This window comes from Athene noctua, chromosome 7 (assembly GCF_965140245.1).
Source record: "Athene noctua chromosome 7, bAthNoc1.hap1.1, whole genome shotgun sequence".
NCBI lineage: Eukaryota > Metazoa > Chordata > Aves > Strigiformes > Strigidae > Athene > Athene noctua.
This window is the reverse complement of record NC_134043.1, coordinates 22020112-22044807: the sequence shown is the minus strand read 5'-3', so window position 1 is coordinate 22044807 and position 24696 is coordinate 22020112. Positions and strand designations below refer to the sequence as shown.

Below are 24696 nucleotides of genomic sequence, written 5' to 3'. Positions count from 1 at the left end.
TGCACACAGCTGACAAGTCTTGGAGAGAAAAAACAACCCAAAGGCTTTCCAACCTGGATCTCTAGTCTCCATTCTTACTAGTGATCTCGCAAGTCACCTGTTGCCAAACATGGCCTTTCAGCTCCCCTGCAGATATCACAACAGCTGCTCACTGTCCCACGCTTTTCCAGTTCTAGAGAAACAGAAATTCAAAATCTTCTAGATAGCTTTTCACCTAGCAATGTTGCCCTAGTCATAATAGCCAAAATATATGCATAAGGCAACTTCTGTGACAGGTAATTATCTTTAGACCAACTAGTATTAGCTGTTTCCATTTTTTCTCATGCTGAATGTTACTTTCCTGCGGCATAAAATCATCTGGCTCACATTGGTTTTTAGCCTTCTAAAGCAGATACTGATCCCTTTTGTGTATTGACCTTTACAAAGTTAGGCTAGGCGTTAAGGTGGTTTCCCCATTTCTTTGACGAAACTGCTGCCCAGCTGTGCAGCATACTTTGATCCATGCAGCACACACTGAGTTTGTGCACAGCAACCATACACCCTTGATATTACATGCTTATAGATAGATAAGTCTTCTGGGGAGGGTTTGCTGTTTCTTCACATTCTGTACTTTCATTTCAGATGATAAACTTCACCATCTTCTAAGCAGAAGTTGCAGTAGTGTCATAGTTGAGATAGGAGGATAAGCAGTTTTTAACAGTATATTCAAACCTCACCTTGTCCAACTTTATTTTCCTTTTTCCATCCCGAAGAAGTACATTTACTTAGACATTTATATTCCTCTCCCTTCTTTACCTTCCAGTCATCATTTGTTGCACCACTGAAACTTTAGAAAAAACACTACAAGACATTACAATAAAAGTTGGTATTTTATTTTTAAAGATTTAATATATTATCCTTCAGTCTATCCTACTATCCAACCACACTACAAAGAAACGGGAATTTTTTGTACTATTTTTCATGGAAAAGTGCTCAGTGCAGAAGTCATCAATGCAGCAAGAATAAAACTAAAGAAGCCAGAAACACAAATTTACCAAGAAGCACCATCTAAACAAACTATACTCATCAGTGTGAAAGTATTTAAATAGCCACCTATATAAGGGATAACATTAAATATTTCAAGGCACAGTTTCTGCAGCACCTTGTACTGAATATTTCCTGCCTGACAGTCACAACTTCAGCCTGTCTCAAGGCCTGATCCTAGAAAATTTAACCTGCTAGTAATTGGCACTACATGAGCTGATGCATTACTCTGGAGAAATCCACGACAAAATTTAACTCTCACATTCTCATTTTTTTCATCTGCCAGCTTCTTGAACTTCAGGGAGTGAAAAATAAAGCATCCCTGAATGAGCAAATGCTGGTCACCAGTCAATACAAACAGAAGGGCTTGTCACATGAATGATATCAGTAAAATGGAATGAGTGGAATTACATGGATGCACATGAAATGCAAAACATGCAGTGTACAGAGGAAGTTACCAGAAGGGTCTCCATTGCAGCTTGGGCTCTGTGTTCTGCCAGAGCAGGTCTCTGTGTAACCACCCTGGTGAGACAATGAAGTAGGAGAAGACAGAGGCTATACAGAACATTGGGTTACCATAGGCCTGTCGCTACACTAACAACTACCAAAAAGCATTAGGGGAACTAGCAAGTTTCTTCCCTTCACCAGCACTGTGTACATGTTCTTGCTGAGGCCTCTGCCATCTATAGTCACAGGCCACCACTTCTCCTTTGAGTCTAACGATACTCCAGTGATGCCCACCTTGCTGTCCTGGACATACATATGATGTATGCCCCAAATATCACAAAAACTATTCTGCCAATCAAAAATTTGTTTCCACATAGGTACAGGGAAAATCTTTCCACAAAACAATTTTGATAGACAGCTGTACAAATGCAGCATTAGGCAGGCATCATCTTGACCCAGGTTAGTTTATAGCTTTCAGCTCTCAGCAAAGAAAATGGAAGAGAAAAAAAAAAAAAAAAAATCAATGAGAACCCCATATGACAAGCTGCCCCTTTAGCTTACAAAACATTTACATCTGAAGAAAATACTCTGTTCAGCTTTCTCTAAAAAGCATGAAAGTACATATTGGACAACTTACTAATGCAGAATACATGTAGTTAAATGCCTGTAAGCGCAAAATATTAAAAAATGTGGAAGCTAATTTTCCTTTGTAACTCTGTCTCTGTGAAGCGATGCATACAGTCCATGTATCTATAAAATGAAAGGTAATGAAATGTAACATAAAACGTGTGTAACAACATAAATATAAGGGAGAAGAGAGGAGTAAGGACTTACAAGCCAATTCATTCATTGCTGTGTATGAAATAAAACCTTAATACTCACTGAAAGGTAGTGGCAAAGTATTTTGATATGTGTTGACTGTGACTGGCAATCTGTAGAGAACAGGTCATACTCAAGTTTGTTTCTTTTGGTAGAGACTGAAATAAGGAAAGATAACAAGTAGTTTTGGTCTACTGAGTCTGTGTGGTTTGCAGTCTCCTGTGGAAGAGAAAAACCTGCTACAAAAGGCATCCCTGGAGAGCACCCATTGGACCAAAACTGTATGGATTCAGTGTGAATTTGGCAAACACCCTTCATTAGTGCTACACATGCAGAAGAGCTAACAACTCTGAAGACGGCAGAAATGGGAGTGAGAAGGGTATCCTTTTAAATTAGCATTTTGTTCATGTTTGTCTTCCTTTTCTAAAGGAAAATAAGAGTGGAACTCGGTGGATATCTGCATTTACCAAAGATCCAAAAATTTGCATACATAAGAATGGAAAATTTATCCTGAATGTGATGGTAACTCTTAATGAATAAATACTTGCTTGTAATGCGTTTCATAAAGTTATTACAGCCTAAGTGAACATTGCTCACGTTGCTTTCATACTGCAAATACATAACAGGTTGAACAAAAGCATAGTTTGGATTGGTAACAAAATGAACATCTTAGAAACAGAAAAGAGAACTTTCTAGGAGAAGACAAAGCAATAAGGAGGTAAAAAGTACAAGGCAAAAACTGCACAACCATGAAGGCATATAAAGAAGGCAAACACGAAACCTACAGGATAAAAGCAATGAAGAGAGCAGAAAATGTTGTGAAAGGGAGGAAATGTTTTTGCTGTCTTTCCCCACTTTGGCTCAGCTTTTAAATCTAGTGTCACAGAAAGAACTGATAAGCACCATCACAGATTTGAGAAGTAAATGCAGCCTTCACTATTAATAGATAATAACTATTTTATGCTATGCTTTTACACTAAAAAGCCCTCAAATTTTGGCAGCAATAAAGTATTTTTAACAAGAGAACAAGAGATATTAGTACCTGAAATTTACCACTTAGCAGAGATCATTATCACAAACAAACACTAACAAATGGTGAAGGAGAAGCCCAATATATCAAGTAGAACAAAAGAGATAAACTGTGAGAAAACCCTGTGCAGAATTCACAGAACGTCCTCTCCAAACCATAAAGAGTCAGTTTTTAAGCCCTGTGAATCCCATCTATAAGTATCAAAAATAGTCTTGAAGTCTGTAGCATCTCAGACTGAGCCCTTGCCTCCTTGGCTGTACATCCCCTATGGCTCTTCTGAAAAATCCCAGCTCTGTCTCCATGTTCCTTCACTTTCAAGCCACTTGTCTGCAGTGTTCGGCAACTTGACTTAAAACTGAGACTGACCAAAGAAGGCAGTTGGTTTCTTCCATAATCAAAAGCTAGACAATTCAAGGTGTGTGGAACACAAGAAAGCAGCAGCTACTGCAATCTTTGCAGTCTTTAGTTGTCTTAAATGTTACACTGTGACTGTAATTTTCAACTAGTTTTCACATTAACTAGAATTTAGGGAAGAATTATTTAATTTCCATAACATAAAATAATAATGAGCACACACAAACCACAAGAGAATGGAAACCTAGTTAATTTATTATAATCTTGCTTAATGTGCAATGATAATGTTAAGTGATGGTGTCTATGCAGGACCAGCATACAAGTTAATTTAAATTTATTAATTGTATTAAAAACGGTGTCACAGAAGGCAGGAAGGGCAGGGAATTCAAAGTTTTAAGTAATCCATTTTGAGGGAAAGGGGGAATTTCTTAAGATGCAAAATGAAGAGTGGTTACAACACAGTCTAAAAATATGGTAAGCACAGTCTGAGGACATGGCATGGACATCTTTGCCTGTCTGCTCTAGCAGAATAGCATGGGAAGAGGGCTTGGCAATTCCTGACACTTAACCAATGTTTTAATTTCCCCCTAATCCCATGTTTGGGCACAGAGAGTTCCTGAGGTCCATCTTAAAAAGAGATAACAGAAATCATAGACCAGATTCACATGTGAGCATAACAAACATGGTAGGAAAGGAATCATGAGGGAAACTGCCAAACTTGTCCAATCCTGGGGTCTGTTTCATACCAGCCGCAAACTATTTGAAACCTCTTGAGCAGCATACTACGGAGTAGCAAGAAGTCTTCTCCCACCTTCCCCTTCACCAGATGTTTCAGATTTCTAATTCAGTGGGATAGAAGGGCAACAAGAGCAGAGCCAGACCCAGCATTTTACTATTCAAAATTGAGAAATAGTGATAGTAAGAGTTAGATAAAGGGTATAAACACAGCCATAGGAGCAGCTGTTCAGCAGAAAAGCATTCATTCTCTCAGCCAATGTTAATCTAAGCACTCGTATAGAGCTGGCAGCAGAAGAGATGCACTTAGAGCACCGCACAGCACAACATGCCCTGCTCCACCATACCATGTCCTCCCACCCTGCCACATCAGAAGGGGCCAGATGACTGCAGCAATTTCCCGCACCTTCTCCCCTCCACCACATGAAAACCTGAGCTTTCACACTGGATACAAGTACTGCCCATGCCTCCCCAGTTTCCCTTCTGTAACTTGGATGCATACATATTCACCACCACCACAAGTAACAGTACTCCAGCATGCTTACATGACCACCTTGTGACAGGCAAGGATGCAGAGGTCAGGGAGGTGACCCTTGTTGCTTACTAGAGCTGCAACTGCAGCCTGCACAGAAGTGCATAATAAAATCATAAAAGAATGTATAATTAAGCTACCTATCCAGCCTGGACACCAAGGAAATGTAAGTAATCCAGAGCCTAATACAGCTCTCCTGAGAGGGGAAGCTAAAGGCAAAAACCCAAAAGCAGTTGGGTGTGATTGCACAGATTCTGCCTTTGGAAGTGTGAGTGCTGAGCAAGCTCTGCGTTAGACAGGAGGTATGTATAAGGTGTTCCGTCCTAATTCATCAGAGAGCCAGTGTTAGGGCTGAATTAAAATTGCTGTCAGTCACTGCACTGTGTTCTCACAACTTTAAAATTAGGACAGCTTGTCAGCCATTAACTTATTCATGTGTCCAAATTATTGTATTTTATGTAACTCAAGGCAATGAGTACTGTCTTACCCTCTGTCACGTCCCGCTCAGACGACGGAGACAAGTGACTCAGATTTCTCTTGGAGCAGGGAAGCCATCAGTGAACAAGCTCTGAATGACATCATATAAAAAAACCTGTATTCACACTAAATAAAAAGCTTCATCAATACTTTTTTGCACTGACTTCACATGTGGCTTAGAGAGAAACATAAATCCAACTCAGCCTACCCTAGTATCAGACAAAGGAATCAGTAATGCACAGAGCTATTGAGTGCTACTCTCAAGAAGTAACATCTTGCCCTGATGTAAAATGGAGCAGGATTTCTGTCAGCTTTATATATCCAAACATGACTCCAGGCGTTTTTGCACCGCATTCGTTTCCCCGACTGAGTCTCAGTATAAATGCCTCATCCTCTTCTACCTTCTACTGAGGCCTTGCCTTGCATTCAAGTACATCTCTCTTCCTTTTCTGTGATGTTATTAGACATAATACTCTTAAGAGAACAATAGGTCCTTGAATGTATCAATCCCAGAGTCTAGATGTAACTCTTACATCTTGTGATAAAATCGCAGTATTTTACATGCTTACTACAGATAACAATTGCCAGACCATATTTGCTACGCTCTACACTTCAGTTGTCACTTGCTAGATGACTTCAATTAGAGTATCCTTTTTGGCATCCGTGACTCACCCCAACTTCCCTACTACCTGCAGCTATAATAAACTCTTCTTGCACACAGCGAAGGTCACATCTTCCCTGTTCTGGAACAATTCCACAGACTCCAACTCCCTTCACATCTCATTGAAAACCTATGTCCTCCCTCGCCAAGCTGCCTCACGAATCTGACTCTGCCAACACCTGAGCCCCTACTCCCTGCTACGCCTGTCATGCCACAAACACCATTTGCTCACATGGCTCTTCCTTACCTCTGTACTCCAGTTTCAGTGTGCCTGACACTTCACAGTTAAAGACTTACGATTAGTCTTCACAACAGTTTTCTAAGCAAACTATGGATGCAATCTATTTATCAGCACAATACCAAATAATCTGGCTGCCTAAATAAATAAAACAATCTTTAATTACAAATTACTGGTGAATTATTGCCTCAGAAAAGCAATGAAGTCCATGAAAGAACATTAAATCCTGTTTAATCACTCAGTGTGAAACACTATTCAGTTTTTAATATGCTCCTTTTCTTTTTCAGTTAATACCTCCTGATTCTTGCACAATGAGATAGGCAGTTGCTATTTCCATTTATTTTCTTTATACAAGTCATCATTACCATATGTTTTTATCTTGTACTAAGGTGACCCTCTCTCTTCTTCCATTGTCTCTGATCTCCTGCACAATCCTTGTAGCATCTACAGTCACTGTGCTATCTGCATCTGCAAAGACGGTAATTTTGCATTACATTTAATGAAAATTTTAATTTAAAATGGCCATGGAACAGTTTATCCTGCTCACACCAGTCTAGCAGCACCATGGGAAACAGTGACAGGCAACTCAGCTCTGTAGATTTCACCAGTCACAGTTCTATTCCCTTCAAAGACAGCATTCCCCGAGTAGTCTAAGAAGTAGCCTTTGTTGTTCCCCCTTGCCTTATACTAACATCATCATTAAATCTTTAGCACCTGATGTATGAATCCTTACCCAGACATTTCATAGAGTTGAGATTGCAAGAGACCAACTACTTTGGATAGGCTCATATGTACAGTGCTGAGGGCTGGAACACTGGATAGCACATGCCCAGATCTACCTTATATTCATATGAAATGTAGCTCTGAAACATCCCAAGGATTAATGAGTTTGTGGTTTTTTTGTCGTCTCCCCCCCCCCCTTTCTTTTCTTCTGTCCCTGCAAGAAGGATCCACACTTCTGAATTACTAAGACTGACATATTGCATCTTGCCAGAAACGGTGTTTTTATAGCCTGACACCAAGCATGTGCTGGTTGCCCTACGACACAATGTAGAGGCACTAGATCTGCTTGGATAACAAGACTATGCCTGCCGGAAGAGTGGGATTTGACGAATTTTATATCCGTATCATCCGTCTGGCTGAAGTCCTGGAGTGAATTATCTTTTCAATGAATTACCCTTTCAATACTGCCTGCATTCCCTTTTGTTAAGAGGTAGCAGCATCACCACAGAAGGGAGTCCAGTAGCAAATCAGTATTCATGAAGTGCAGCCCATGGGAGATGAGACCACCTGGGGCAAAATGGAGCATGACAGTGACCCTTTTTTTCCAGCTTTGGTTCCATTGTGAAGGCAAAGGTGACTTTTTTAGACATTTTTTCGCACGTAAATGAGAGCTGAGATCTTCGAGCTGCTGTTTTTAGAGAGACATTTAAGATAATGAAAACAATAACAGAACCTCAGAAGTTTGATAATACCAAGAATCCATTTTTGTTATTAGTTGTTCCTTCTCTAGCATTTCTACCTTAGAAATTACACAGCAGGTTTATGACTCCCTTCTTCTAGTGGTTAAAGACCAAACCAAACAAGAACACACTTCTTGCTCTACAGGCAATTTATGGCTATTTAAGAGCCACCAATTTACTTTCACCAGCTGTTTTATGACATACTGCTATCAGGATTCATTGACATGAAGTTCCCTTATCTTTTAATGGAAAGATACACATTACTTAGTTATATGACATTCAGTAAAGAATAAACAAATAAATAAATAAATAAAGTAATCAGTGAAGATCTTCAGAAAACACCATTAAAGTGGTCTTCTGATGAAGGCTGTCAGACTCAAATTTTACTGTTTTTTCAAGTGCAACTAGTAAAAATAAGGACTTCAGATGGAAAAAAAAAGTCAAAACTGTGGATGGGGGCTCTGTGTGTATGCGTTATAATTAAAAAAAAAATATAATTGTTGGTTCCAACAACAAAAAAATCCTGCCATCCCTGAAGATTTACACTAAGAGTAGTTTCTCAGATAATTAATCGGAAAAGGGTACACTGCTTTACAAAGACAGATCATGTGGCAGTTGCTCCTCTTTCCTCTTGATATAATAAGCTTGGCACAGCATACAGATAGCAGCAGCAAACGGTAACACTGAAAAATTTCTTCAAAGTAGGATGCCTCAAAATTTATTCTGCAAAGTGCTAAACTTTGCTGAGTGGGTTTAAAGAAAAATCTGTGTTCACACTGTCTAGCCTCTACTTCATGCTACCATAAATTAAAAGAAGTTAGCTTGGGCAACTTCTCAGCTTGACACTGGCACTCAGAGAAACTGGGTCAATCACAGCAGCTGACCAACTTCCCCATCTTTCCCTTTACGGGTCTGTTTTAACATGGTGGTGTTTTGAGGGGATTTTTTGAGTTAGCAGCTTTGGGGAAACCACCTTGTTGCCTGACCTGAGCCGAAGAAGGTTATAAACCTAGCAATTGTGTTTGAAGGAATACTTCTCGTCTTATTCTTCCTGTCCAACTCCCTTTGCTTCAAGGCCATAACAGGGATCAAGGAAAAAAATAAACAAACACAAAGCCAAAAATCTACATCCAGACACAGAGAGGCATAGACAAATATACACTTCCTACTCCTCAATGGTATCGCACAATACTGTGTTCAGACACCACTAACAGAAATGTGAAGTAGCTGCTCCAATATCGTAATGGTTTCTGTGAAGCATTGATAATATTTCACTCAAGGTCACAGAAAGCTAACTGAAATACCAAAAAGAAGTAAGGAAGTTAAGAATCAGCACGATAAATATGCAAATTACTCACTTTTTTTCACCTATGTAAATACTTATCATTCCTATTAACTGTTTCACTACAAAGTGTTCCAGAAAAAAAGAAACCATAATAATTGCTTAGAGGCTTCCAGTACTATGCCTCATTGCAGAGTTTGCTGTTATTTCACAGTGACTTCCAGAAATTTTGAATTTTCCTTGATGCTTTCTCTTTCAGGCAAGACTGCTGTCCCAAGATCATCTGTCAACAGAAGCACCTGTCCCAGGAGCACCCAGATGCAGCACACTGCCCACAGCAGGACACAGCCCACTGGAGGATGTTACAAGGAGGAGAGGCAGAACTAAGTATCTGCCCAGTTAAAAAAAAAAAAAAAATCAAGAATTATCATATCAAGAGAACCTCTAACTTTTTTTATCAGCACACCAGTTAGGTATGCAGTTTCCTTTCCATCAAGCAGCTGGTTGAGTTACCAGATCTCCTGAACAGACCAGGGCAGCAGAGGAGAGGTTATGCCTCATACCTGCGAGAGAGCAAGGAGGAACAGCCATTCCTGTCCGGCTGAAAAAAGCAAAGGAAAATGAGGGAGGTTTTTGGTAATTCTATGGCCATTGAACAGTAACTCTCACACCCACCCCAGAGCACATAGCACAGCTTTACAGACCCATGCCCTTGTTCTCTTTTCTGGTTGTGAAACACTGGTTGAGCCTCCGTTGCATGTAGCACTGAGGCACTGGAAAACCTGTATTCACAAATCAGAATTAAATGGTCCCATAATACCATCTACCACATATTTTTGCTTGCATCTCAAAGATCATTATATTTAGCAGTGTTTTAGAAGCTGACTTAAGAGGGCCTGAGGCTATTAAAAATTCAGAGCTAGAAGCTTTTTGATGCCTATTTACTTTCTAGTGCTTTACTGTTACACACAAAGCACAGACTGATGAATCATTTTGTGCACTTTGTTAAGATTTGTATCAGCACAGTTCAGATTTTCAACAACCAAGCAGCTGTCTCAATTTCTTTCCCTTGCATAGCTATTTTTCAGTACAATTTTGTAGAAGAGAATTACTCTGCTAGTTGAGAAAAGCAATATGGCCAAGAAGTTGCAAACTGCTCATAAAATTTTCACACAAATGTGCATGACAAGCAAAAAAAATATTCTGTATATCTCTGTCTCTATCTATACACATACACGTGCACACACATATATATATGCTTATGGATAGATAAAATCTCCCCAAAAGCAATGTGCATAAACACAATTTCAGTTCCTTAGGAGAAAGAGTATGTTCTGGCTCAGAGATGAGACAGAGATTCATCTCTTCCCTACATCAAAACCCCACTTACAAATACTTTAGTATCCAAGCTTATTCTAGGGAAGAATGAGGAGAAAAAAAAAATAAAAATCTTTGGTTCTTCAGTTTGCACATTTCCATGTTTTCACATGCAGACTGCTGTATAAACTCAAAAAACTCTCTTGGCCATATGTTTCTACCAGCCACACCTTGGAAACTATGTAAATGTCTCCAATAAACAGCTTGCTTACTAGGACAGGCAAGTCATAAGCCTGATGACATTCCAAAGTTCCAGTCTAATAACTTAGGGCATCACAAGTTCTTTCCCTTTGCTCTGGTCAACAAGGGAGGAGGACAGGATGTTTGCTCTTTCTATACTATTTAGTCAAAGAGAAAAGCAGACATGCCTATGCACTGGTAGTGTAAGCAGCAGTGCAATACACTGAAACTGGGAAAAAACTGGAACTGGTTTGGGATTCACCATTGCATTGGCTTTCTGACACATCAGACATTAATAAAGACATTGTTGGATCCTGTATTGTGTTTGGCAATCAGCAAAGTCACCATTCATGGTCTTCTAAGAGTTACATCCTCCCAGCCATCCCCAGCATACCTTGGAGACCTTTCCCCACTACCATGGGGGGTATTCCACACCTGGAATTCCCATGCCACTATACTCAGATGTAACATTCTTCCTTAAGACCTTTTTGGGAACTTATTTATGGTCAGGCCCCTTTTTTTTTTCTTTTAAAATTTTTTTTAAAATTACATTTCTGTGCTAGAACTATGCTCCAGCAGAGCCATTAGAGTATTTAATCCAATTTATATCACCTGCCTATAAATAGATTGATAGTCCTCTGCAGAAACAACTTCCAGCCTTGTAAAGTACTGCAGATACTCTCCATGAATAACACAGAAACCTCACAAGCTTCAGAAAAGATTCAAGGTAATCCACTTTCTGTGTTTCCTCATGTGCTGCATACTTAAAGTGCTGAGCACAAGGTCCTTATCCTACTCTTGTTCAGGAGAAAGCTTGTCTTTTCTTGATGATAGACTGTGGCATGGGGACAGAGAGAAAGGCATAAAGTGGCAGTAGAAAAAGTCCACTTTGCACACTCAATTCACCACTTTTTTTTCTCTTTTATTCACCTTGCATCTTCCAAGTTGAGGAAAGGAGCAAAACTGCCTGAATTCCCACAAGGGGGAAGAAAAGCTATGGACAGACTCTCCCCTGCAGCTAATGTAGTAAGATAAGTGCCTGAGCATTACAATTTGAGGTTATACTACGTGGATGTCTTTCCTAGTAACTACAAACACTCTGCTGTTAACTCGAAGTTTCATGTCAGAATCACCAAATCCTTGAGAAACAATTCATTGACTTGCTAGCAAAATAATTCTCAGCACCCCATTTATTACTGTCTTTCTGACTAATACTGGATCATGAATCCTCACTTGGTGAAATTATTTATTTCATATTTTATATAGGTACTTACCACCATAACATCTGAAATTTTAAGCAGGGACATGATGCCACTGAAGTCTCACCATTAGTGGTCTCCACAGCTCTGACAATCAAATGGTGCCTTCTCTTTCAGGCTGATACACAAAACTCTGCAGGGTGATTTCTGGTTAAAAATCCCTGAGAAGTAATTTATTTTTACTACAATGCTGTGGCACAAACAGTGTCTAGAGACAAGAGATTTTATTATTGCCTGTTTCTTCATATAGCCACCAACTGCTAATGCCCAGGATATCTGACAGAGGCTGGCAGCAAAGGAATTGTTCCATTTTGAAAACAAAAAATGTGTAGGTTTTGGAGTTTCTGTGTACTCTAGGACTAGAATTGAAGTTGCTTGAAAAGAAAAAGAAGGGAAGGGGTAGATCAAGTGAATAATCTGGAACAAGAAGGACCTAATGATTAAGTTACTGTTTTAATCTGTTTGGGCCTGGATCCTGGGTGTCATTCAGCCCAGCCAAGCATGTTTATCATTGAGTTTCACTCAGCCCTTGTCCTATTGACACTCCTCCACCTTAGATAGTACCCACACTACTCATTTAGCAAGAAATATAAGGCAGTCAGAAATGGCCTACAGCCCTTCTGTCACAGCTGCCTTCTCCTTTGCATCATGGAAAAGCCACTCTGGGCCCAAGGAACACTTCTAGCAGTAAACTGAATCGTCTCCATGTAAAAAGAGCTGGAGCTCTTTTTAAGCAGCTCCACATTTGCTGCGGGTTCTGTCACTTTTCTTCCCAAGTCACAGTCAATCAATGCAGTTGCCAGCAAAACTGAAGTCTTCTCTGGAAGGACAACAGCAGCTCAACAGTTGAAAGTGTAGGTGGTGATCACTGTCATTTTGCTTTCTCTGTGCCTGCTTATTACATAAGGGCACATTTTGTTCTCTGTCAGGGCTATGAAATTCTCCACTGGCACCCCAGTTACTGAAGACTTCCCACAACTGTCAAGGGAACATGTGCTTTATGCAGCCTGGAGCTCCAAAGCACCTGCCATACATGTACTCTTCATGCAAAAAGCCACCCCATTAATTCAATAGCTGTTAAAAGGCAATAGACCTCATACAGAAGGATTTCTTTGCTCCAAACATACTGAAGAACCTCACTTAGTGCCCTGATGGATAGATTTAACTAGATAACTGTTTAACACCCATACTGAGGGGAAAAAAGGGTATCCTTGGCTTCTCTGTGCTATTCTGACTGCCAACAACTCCATCCAGCATGTGTGACAAGACAGCTGGTGGCACACACTGCACCACTGGAAATGCTATCAGGGCAATGCACACATGGTCAGTTAGATAACACCACATTCTCACAGCAGCATGTACGTATGGAGAGGCAACTCCCACTGCACCTTCTGCAAACCACAAGCAGAGAGAACCTGAACTATTCACTTTTTATATTTACACCACCTTGCTAATTTTTGGATATTACCATCACTGTTAAGTACACATATTGCAGTAATGCCCAGTGGCACTCTCTAAATGAAGCTGTCCCTTAATTCTGCCAGTGTAAGTTAATGGCATTCATTACAGCTTGACCTTACCTTCCAGTTTGCATTCATAGCTCTCATTTGTATGCTTTTTCCATAATGTATGCCACGAAGGAGCAAGTTCAGCACCCATAACTTTCCTATCTGTGCCTGTATTCATGGTATGTTTAAGTTCTTTCTACCTCTAGGTCAGCCCAAATCTGCTGGCACCAACATAAGAGAGTTAAGTCTTTGACCTGACTTACAGAAGCAGCTAAACATATCACCCAAATACGCTAGCTCTAGCAGTAATACAGTTTTACTTTTCTTCCAAGATTTTACAGCCTTTCCTACAAGTTAAGCAGACAAATGTATACATTAAGAGCTAGAACCCTCACAGAAAAAAGGTTGTTCTTCACTGATCTCAGAAATTAGCAACCCTAAAACCACCAGCTGCTGGCAACAGGATGACTAGGTTTATCCATAATCTTACCCCGCCCGGCTTTATTAAATATTAAGTCGGGTGGATTTTGGCTGTAAATACCAAGGAAAGGACTTAAGCATTCTGACAGTTAAGTTCCTCGGTTTATTAAAGGGCAATCATCTTCAGACAATTCATCCTTCTTCTTCTAAAATAAAGGACTCTAATTCTCTGAGCTAGAGAGGCAATATGCTGAACAGTAACTCTTCTGATTTCTCACCTATTCAGTCCTTAGTTGAAAGTATCAGTTGCTATTTGAATTAACACTCCATCTATGGTTTGGCTTTAGAAAAAAATGCCTTAATACATTATTTATTCAGGACCATATTCTGAACAGGAAAATAAAGTTTAAGGAAAATACTTAGTAAACCTACAAAAGGAAAAAGTATGAAATACATTTAGGAAATCTGCATGACTGATACAACAGTATATTCCAAAAGTTGGGGGTTTTTATATGTATACACACACACACACATAATCTCCTCTCTCTCTGGATGATCTGTAGTGGATTTTTGATTTCTTTACTTGCAATTTCTTAAAGAAATAATTTAAGAATAAAAAAAAGAGAAACTTTAGGAAACAAGATTAACTAAGACTTGCTTTCTAACTTAGATAGGCTTTCTCTATTTCTGCTGATATTTCCACCTAACACTTCTTTTCCAGCTAACAAAAAGTGTAACTAGAGTTTTAAGCCAACAGTAACATAACTGCTTGACCAACAGTGTGTAATAAAACCAATACTTGTTTATAGCCTCAGCAATATTTGCCAAGTCTCTTGATTTGGAGCATGCAAAATTTGCCTTAAATGCATGACCTTCCACATCAAAGGAACAACATCCAGCAATGCCAGAGGGGTATATCTTGGAATTAATGAGTCCTTCAAATAAACTTGTGGTGTTCTTTGTATTTTGTTATGAATTCAATGTCTATCAGTCCTCATTTAAGAAAAACACATCAACATTTTAAGTAGGTTTAATTTTCCATGATCTTTCAATGCAGATTAAGCATTAATATGTTCCATCCAGCTGGCGTGGAAATGTAATTCAGATACTAGAAACAATGGAGTCTAATTAGAAAAACGACCTTTACGTAAATTATCAGTTTGAAGAGCAGCTGGGTGCTGGGAAATATTCCTTAGAAGTAAACCCTGGCAAGTGAAAAATAACTTCCTAAAGAAAGCATAGAAGCCTTCAGCTTCTCAGAGTTCAGTGCATCCAAGGAAATGAACTAGTAAAGGGGACAAGACTGGGATGAGAAAAAACAAAAAAGGAGTTTAACAACTCAACTGGCTTTTATCTTTACTCCTCTACCTCAGATCTCTCTCGGTTTGTATAGCTAAAATTTGTGTTGTGAAGACAGCTTCCCACCCTAACACCAGGTGATTTGTCTCAAAGGATCAGGCTGGCGCCCTGACAGTACAGAATCACAATCACATGATTTCTGAAAGCTTTTCGCTATTGAAAGTACACGAAAAGTACAATCTGACTACTTCAGTAGGAAGAAGATTGTTTTTTCTTATTCAAGAAGTTATATTCTACAATTCGTATCATTTTCTACCCCTCTACAGAAATACCTGTGAAAAACAAGGAGGAAAACTGGTAAGGACAAAGACTAAATAAGACTCAAGAAGAGAATGTTCATCCTTACATGCTCTCACAGAACTTTGTAAGAGTGCTGGGCTTTTCCTGATTGCGTCTTTGTCGAAACCAACGTTGAATGCTGCGTACGTCCCAGTCCAGCTGCTTGGAGAGGCCCTCCAGCCTCTTCTCATCTGGATGCTACATTAGAGATAAGGATAAAAATTATTTATTTGACCAACTGCAGTAACTTCACTTTAAATTTAGAGCCACTGTAACTGCCTCTCAGTGTCTTAGAGGCTGCTTGTTAGACACATGGATACACAGAATTAGAATTACTTTCACAGAAATCTCTTCTGGCAGATCATATCAAAATACATTTACAGAGACTATTATTAATATAGAAGGACATATGCTGTAATGTTGCATGCAGGTTATTACTAATAAGAAACTTAAAGGGGACAACAGGATGAAAACTTAATTGAAACTTGTAAAGTGATAGTAAGTAGAGATAGAATGCCATGAATTTCTTGAACAGTGGGGCTTACAAACAACTCCCTGCCTGCCACATGCTATGCCTGTCCCATCCTCCTGAATCAGGATCTGCTGCAGTAGTGAAGATTGTTTGACTGACATAGAAAGAAGATCTATTCCCATGTTTGTGCATGTTAATGTTTAAAAATGAGGTCATTAAACAAAGTGACAACTTCAGTAGGGAAATCACCTTGACAACAGGGAGAGAGAATTTTTTTCTGTAAAATTAGCTACACAAAATTATTCTCCAAAAGCAGCAAATGTGGAACTCTCATTCCATTAGAGCAGCTGCAAATCAGTGCAGAGGTAGGGCAAAAGAAGATGAGTCTGTCCTTAATTTGACTACTATATGGAGAAGAGCAGTATTCTACATGTACAATACTGCATGAGGGCTATTTATATATTTCTCCTGATCACATTCTTTTTTAAAGAAATTGGAAAAGCTTTTGGACAATCTGTTTTCTGGAGCTTTAGCTTTATTTCTGCAAGCCAGTTACATACATTGAATGAGATGCAAGAGCTGTCATAATTAAGACTTTTATAAATGTTGCAAGAGGTAAAACAGCAAAGCTTTCATCAGGCTGAAGTTACATCTATCAGCCTCCAGAAAAAGGCAAGAACGAAGGGGAAGGGAAAGGACAAGAGTGAGGTATTTGCGCACATCCATCTCAAAAAAAGAGTTTTTTAATCAACCAAAGTAGCCACTGGTTTCTCAATGGAAGGTTAAGAAAAGCCATTTTCTGTAACTTTAGAAAAACTAAATGATTGATGCAGCTCTTGGGAATTTGACTAGAGAGGACTGCTGCACATGACACTTAAAAAAGGCGGCTAGCTAAATTAGACAGTTTCTTTGAGAGCAGCTACTAGACAGCCCTACCAAACTCTTGCAGGAAAGCAGATACTTTCCTTTGGAGCTCTTCCCACTCATCTCTGTGCACTTGGGTACTGGGAGCCATGTGTGCCAGCTCCTACCATGACTCACAGGGCATTAGTTAGATCACTTCACACTCAGGCCCTGTGTCAGACTAGCAGATTCTGAAAGGAAAAATGTAAAAAGAAACCAAACAAAAATCCTCTTCTTCCTCCAGCTGAGTCTGGCCGAGAGCACATGTGCCGCAGCTTTTAGAAACAAGGTATGTGTGATTCCCTTCCTGAAAAAAGGACAAAAACCACACCAAGTGCCATGGTGATCTCAGGATAGGGAGGACACACAAGCAAGACAGAATCACAGCACATTCACTGCCTGACACTGAACCTAAGGTTGCCCTCTATGACTTACACTCTCTGAAATTTAGGCTGATGCCTTTGCTGCAGTGTGCCCAGCTGCAGCCTGGAGCCGAGGTGGGACTGGGAAGTTCCTACAGGACTTTCTGCTACAACGCAGCTGACCACTGAGGTCTTCAGGAGATGCTAAAGGACACATGATCACTCCCCACTACTACAGAAAAGCATAGGGTGCTTCAAAAGCACTCACAGGATGACATAGTTGAGATGTCATACAGTGAGAGCTGTAGAGACAGAAATGTTAAGCAGTGGGGGAAAAACTTATATTGTACCCGAAATAATGTGTAAGCTCTACAACATTATTCAGGCAGTTCCCCCCACTTTTCTAGCTTCTTTCCACACCCCCACAATTTCAAAGGACATTCATCACAATGTAATAAGATGAGACACCAGCAAGCCATCAGCACCCTGTGCTCAGGCAGTTACACTGGCAGTAGCTTTGTAGTTTCATGGAAAACACAGTAAAATGAATCTTACTGGCTCACAATTCACTCATTTTTTTTTTTTTAGAAAAAAAAAAAGACGACAATTTTGTAGAAATTTCTAAAAGATAAGAAGAAAAAAAAAAGTAGGTGGCCATATGGCACCTACAAAGTGTTTCTGTTTCTGATTAAAAGCTGACAGGAGACGTCACAAAGGGATGCACAACTGATCAAGCTGGCATACCAATGAGAACTTTGACATCTGTATGTTCTGATTTTAGCTGTACAAATGAAGCACTGCTTTTCACAGCTAGCTTTGTTTTGTTCAGACATCATTTATATTGCCATATTCCACTTTATAAGGTAAATATTTTAGTTAAATACTCTACCTTTGTAATAGCTGTGAAAACTTTTTCCAGGATAGCATTAGGTTGAGCTTTCTGTGGTCCATTGGCTTGGACTTTAAGGCCTAAGGCACATGGTTTAGCAATGAACCTGTGAGAAACAGAAGAATGAAAAAAGAAAACAAGTTAAATCCTTCAGTTATTTACTTCATTACTGTTATCAATCAATGACATGTGGTAAATGTGCAAACATTCTAACCCTGCCAACAAAAACAATACTTAGCCTTACAGCTCTAAAGCAAGCTCATACAGGCGATTACATTGCAAAATAAGTAACATCACTCTGAAGGATGAAAGGAACTCCTCCAAGCACATAAAACAGAGGATCTTCTTTCATGTTGAAAAAAAAAAACAGGATAGAACAAAAACATGAGAGGAATGCCTCCTAGAGAAGCACCAACTAATGAAAAGAGCAGGGCAGCTTGCAGAGATGGGGAGCACATAATATTCTACTCCAAACAGAGCCTTTTTCATAAAACAGTTTCAAGAGTAGCTACTGCCTCAGGACTCCTTTTGCACAGTGGAAATTCAAACAAAGTCCTTAAAGGCAGCAAGCACTTAAAGCTACCCAGTCAATACAATTTTCTAAACCATAAAGTTTAAACAGTGTTGAGCTATGCCTCAAAGAATGCTCATCCTCCAAACACTTCTGCTAAAACATGAAACTGTCACAGATTCAAACACCAATCCATAAATTCATAGTTTATAAACTGCGTGTCTCTGATACATTTTAGATAAGAATTACAGAGCCTGTATTACATACTCAAAGACCACCATTCCACTCATAAAAAACAACTAAATCTAACTATGATTAACTATGAGTTCAACCCTGGAATCTCCATGAAAGCTACAAAGTCTGTATAGGAATCACATTGATATATGAACAGTATGAACTTCTGCCATCTTTGAACTATGTAATTCTTGATTCCACTTTAAATACTTCAATTTCTTAAAACTTCATTTGCCAGCAGGGACAAAGACAACAAACTGAGTAGTTAAGAAGTAGTTCCACATTTATGCAGCTGAATGACCACAAGCTCTTAAAAATCATGGAATTCTTATCCACATGCAAGCCCCATTTTAAGCACCATTTTAAGCTACAACTGCTGTTTCTACTATGTTTAAGACAGCACAGCTGATGAAAGAGAAGTCCTAAGCAATGTTACAGTGGTTATAGCAACAACATTTGGTAAAGAAAGATGGGTGATGCCAGATCGCCTTGTTTTCCTTGTTTTTTCAAAGAAAAATTCTTCATATATTGATACCAATCCCATACCATGAAAGACAATTCAATAGCCTGAAATAATTTTGATGACTATTTGCAAGGCGGGTGGGAAGTCATATATCCAAAGATACATGCAGTGTATCAATGAACTCACTATTTGATCCTTGTATGTTGTAAGACAAAAAAAACTTACTACACTCTGTAAAAGTTTGGTCACAATCTGGATTGGCTGCAGACTGCAACCACACTGCTAGTTCCATAGCATCAACCACATCAATGGCACTGCATCCAGTGTCAATTCCCTGCTTTAGGGTTAAGAGCTTTGACAATACCAGTTTCACTGCTGAGCTCGAGAAGAAAGCAGTCCAGTTTTCTGCTTATGAAACAGAAGCATATAAGCCCTGTACATGTTATATATAAATACACTGTAATCTAGCTACACTGGAAGCATGTACATTACTTAAAGTATAACATGACAAAGAAGAGAGAATTGTATTCTCTCGTTCATCACGGACATAACCAAAACAATGCTGGCCATTGCTGTTAGCTGATAACCAAAAAGGTAGCTGAAGAAGCTAACAAACTGCTCATAGAGTTTGATTTCAGAAATTTGGTTTTTAATTCTAAGGATTTGTAAAACACTTCTAGCCATGTAACAGAGGGGCTAAGAATCTTAGCATCTATGTCCATGTTTTGAACCAAAATGCTGAAAAACATCCAAAATTCCAGTCTTCTCCATTAAAGAAATTCAAACAATTTCCTGAAAAGAAAGCAATAGAGCCAGACAAGAGTCAAGCCTAAGACAGACAGTGAAGGGGATGTCAATTAGTGTTCAACGTCATTTTACAAGGCCCTACAAGGAAACACTTATAAGCAGAGACAGGGCAGAGGAGTGCTGTAAGCAAAATAAAAACCAAAAGAAATGAAAGACAACTTCATCAACTTCATGCATTCACGGAGGAACCCAAGCTCAGCCTTCACCATCAACAGCAAGATCAAGCAACATTCACTAAATAAACACAAAAATAAAAATTGGATGGATTTTCTGCGCACTTGCAAAGTCAGTCTCCTTTGAAGTAAGACTTGATTTGGGGGGGTTTTTTGTTTGCTTGGTTGGTTTGTTGGGTTTTGTTTTTTTTTTTTACACACAAATCTTTCAACTTCTGTTTTGCTTTTCTCTTGATGACTGAAGGAATGAGAGAGCCATGATATAACTCCAATAGAAAGGCAGTTCCATAAACATGCTAATTTAAAAGTAAAATAAAAGTAATTTAGTAAACTCAAAAGCAGATTAAAAAATTCCAGTTAAAAAAAATTCCACAAGGAGCAATTCCAACAAGCTTCATGCTGAGCTAGCTGGTCTTCATTTAAATCTAAGCAAATCAGCTGGGCTTGCTTAAATGCCATTCTTAAAATGACACGTCTTGCTAATGAACAGCCTAGATAAATCCAGGACAAAGCACAGATACAGTGTTTGTCTAGGTTTTAAAGAGAGAATAGAAGTGTATGTTGATGTTATACCCATTACCTAAACCCAAATATTTTTGGCTTCAATCTGGTATTTTCTAAACAGGAACACAAATTTCTCCTCCTTTGCTGCTTGTGTTTTTCACACGCACTGGAGAAACGAGCATGTGACCCAAACCAGAGCTTGTCCACAAGGACAGCAAAACCAGAGTAAGGATGTGTACAGGGTACACAGCAGCAAAACACAGGACAATCCTGGCCAGGTTTGTCAGGGAGGAAGGGACAAGAAAAGCTTAAACCCACAAAGGTGTCTCTCCTGATATGCTCTTCTGGTCTTTATCCACTTCTGAAAAAAAAGCTTTAAAAAAAATCCCCTCAAGCAATGGTTCTTATTAGGACACTCAAGGGAAATAAAGCAATTTTAACAGAAACATTTTATATGCTTGCAATACTGAGCAGGTCTGACCACCAAATCAAGGGTGTATGAGACATGTCCATGTGATTGCCTTTGGTGGAACTGGTAAAATTTAAGAGATTTTTTTTACTGTTCATACAAAAATTTAATGAATTCAAGCTATATTTTGCTGTATAAAAATTGTTCTTCAGAGTTAAAATAGAATTTTAAAGTAGAATTTAATCAATAGGATCCCAAATGTCACACCAGGTACCCTAAATAGCATCATTAACATAATTCTCACGGATAGTTTTCCATAATAATTTAAATAGATTCATAAGTAAACAAAACAGAATTGATGTTTGATACATGTACAAACTATAAGCATTTTGCCAAATGTTGCGCTTCTTAAAAGCACTATTCATTTTTTCCATTTCTGCTAATGCTGTGGTATTCAATTCCCTAAGCAGTCTTACAGAAACCCATGGGACTATTTATTGCATAAGGTACTGCAATTAAGAGGGAAGAACTATTGTGAAAGAGTAAGGAAAGCAGAATTGAGTATATTGGCAGCTTTTCTCTTTAAAACATGTAAATCTGAACAAACACCACACTAATATCTCTTTTTCAATGGATTCCAGTACAGCTGAATTGAAAGCTGGTATTCAATTACACAGAAATTAAAGGACAAGCATTTTTTGCCAAATGCAGCCCCATCTATTCTGGATCTAGAAATGAAAGACCAACATAAACCAGGGAATTAAACTCAGAATTCAAGAACCTTTTTAAACCCAGCTTCCTCATTCATAGTCTAAAGCCACATTTAAAAACAAAATCAAACCAAAAAGCTCACAGCCAGCCAGTTCAGATAATGTGGGTTACTGCAGAGCACCAGAATGGAAAGCACTCAGCCTTTGCAGGCCCATAAAGACCGCACCGTCTGCCTGACCATGATAGGCATTTCTGAGTGTCCCATACCCCTTGAAAGCAAGCGCTGGTTTGCATTTTGGATCCTGTCTGTTTTTCTCAAATTGATTACTTACAACAGTGACAGCAAGACCTCATACTTCACCCCAAACTCAGAGATCAGTTTTTCTCCACAAAGGGTCATGAAATCCTTTGCAAAACGATTCCCCACCTCCCCTAGAGGATAAGAAGCAGCACCATTTGTATGTACATTTGAACAAGTAAAAGTACCATTTTGGGTTTCCCACTTGCCCTTTAACAAATGCCAACTAGGCAAAGACAGCCACTATTACAACAGATGAGTAAGAAGTAAAAATAAATAACTAAAAGACAAATAGAAATTAACTTTGCCCTGGTGGAGGAAAGTAAACGCCAGTTGGGCACCACTTGCTCTTTGCAGTGATCACAGTGGGCACGGTGCTGCGTAGAGGGAGCTGAGACTCCCACCTGGCCATCAACCCAGGGAAAACAAAACCCCAAACCTGCAGACTCTTCAGAAGCCATTCCCACTGCTCCACGCTATACATCTGATTCCTCATGTTCATAAAATTACAGCTTAAAAATACGCTGGCTCCACTTCCTGAGCACTCAACACCCTGTTAAAGGTTTCTCTTTAGAAATACAAACAGGTCAGATCCACAATGAGAACAAACTGTCGTGAGCATGTCAACTGGAAACATAACTGCAATACCACTGATAAAACAGCCTCTAATAAAAGAGTAAGGAAAATGCCCCCACTGACTTACAGAGCTCTTTCTGTTCTCCTTTACTGGCTATTTGAACGTTACTAATTAATTACCTTTTTCGTTTACTGCTTTTCCTCTTGACAAATTACATCATTTTAATCCCAGAATTAGCTAGAAATGTTAACATTGACCCTCATAATCCTTGGAGGCTGATGTTCATTAGCACTAGCAAAGTCTGCATTAAATAAATACTTTTTTTTAAAAACTACCCCATGAAGGAGGAGGTAAAAAGTAAAAAGATCCCTTTTTTTGTGGGTTTCTCTGGATGTTACTACAAATCAAACAGTCCTACTTGCCACATATAATCTTTGCCCCGATTTTGGTCAAAAACTAACATAGAGCTACTGTTGAATCATCTGGGGGACTGGAAATATGCCTGTAGGGCCCTCCTATAGCACATAAATGTAGTGTTTCCATACCAGCAGGTCATCTGCCATTTCCAGGCTGACCACAGCGGCTGCCCTTTGGCAAATCCATGTTTGACAGTTTCTCAGCAGCTTTGAAGATGCACAAACCACCACAGAGCCCACAACAAGTAAATTGGGATTACAAGTTTTTTAAACAGACTAAAAGGTCTGCAAGAATTGGCTTTCCAAACAGGGCCACACCCCACCGCCCCCCCAACATTAAGCTAACAGAGCTAATGAATATTTGATTCATGTAATTATACGTGCTTTTTAAAAAAAAACTTATGGGGAGATATAAAGAAAATACTCAATGGCTTGTTCTAAACTTTCAACTTAAGAAATATCAGTCTTAAAATAATTGAATCTGTTAGCTGTCACACATTAACCAGTTCAAAGCAGGTTTGGATTCCTTTCCATGCCCTTTGAAGTGATAAAATTGTACTACTTTGCAATGCTTATTTGTCAGATGTTTCTGCTTTATTTAGAAGCTCACTTCATTTCACCAAAATTCTCTGTAGAACAAGACAGCAAGAATCCAGAAATTGAAAACCATAAATCTTCCTGCATTTTTACTGAGGTAAATAAGCAAAACAAAGAAAAAAAAAAATGCACAAGCACCACCATCACCACCAAAAAATCCAAACTCCACAGCTCTCCCCTCTTTCAAACTCAAACCCCATGAACTGATAAGAAAGGAGCCCAGGAATGGGGAAGCAACAGACTGAATGAACAAAAATGTCTGCTATAAATTTTCTTTTTGTTTCCCCTATGGCAGAAGGATAACAATTTACTATCTGATCCTTGATTTTACTATACTGTCTTAATATAATCTGCAATAAAACCTTCTGAACTCACACCCAATTATTTTTATAAAAGGATAAGGACAAGTTATCGATTCAAGAGAACCTAAATCAAGACGAGGTTTTTTGTCAGATGAAAAAGGGTGTTTTACACTTCTGCATTTAAAACTGGCATACCTAAAATAGGTCACCATCATGAGGCATGGAGCTGTAAGAAGTCTTACTAGGCCCCAAAGCCAGAAATAACTGTCAACAAAATAAGCTTTGATTGTTTATTTTTAATTTATCAGATTTAATAAGATGTCCTGCCATTCACATGCAGTGTTTTAAATGCTGTTGTATGTCAACAACGTTTCTGAAAGCTGTTAAATTTTTAATTTAGAGCTTTCAAACTACATGCACTGAGGCAAGTGACCTGTCTGCTCCTTGACCTCAAAGCCCTTCCAATAGGATTGCAAGTGAGGACTGATTTTTTTTCAGTTTCTGCCCTATTACTGCAATTTCTTAGTTTTGCATCAACCTTTTTTTCCTCCTGAGTCACTGTTAAAGCAATGACTTTTTCTGTCTAGTTGTAACACATTTTAACAGCTAACAGGCTCTGTAAAAT

The 24696-nt window shown here is 39.0% G+C and overlaps 1 protein-coding gene across 4 annotated transcripts in view; it reads right to left on the bottom strand.

Moving 5' to 3' along the window:
* CERS6 (ceramide synthase 6) overlaps nucleotides 1-24696 on the bottom strand; it is a 128884-nt gene that overhangs the window by 70795 nt on the left and 33393 nt on the right. For all 4 annotated transcript variants that reach the window (XM_074910679.1, XM_074910680.1, XM_074910681.1 and 1 more), the window contains 2 exons: nucleotides 18070-18175; nucleotides 15511-15641 (listed from right to left, as the gene is read on the bottom strand). In XM_074910679.1, coding sequence (XP_074766780.1) covers nucleotides 15511-15641; nucleotides 18070-18175 — 237 coding nt within the window. The remainder of the gene's footprint in view (nucleotides 1-15510; nucleotides 15642-18069; nucleotides 18176-24696) is intronic.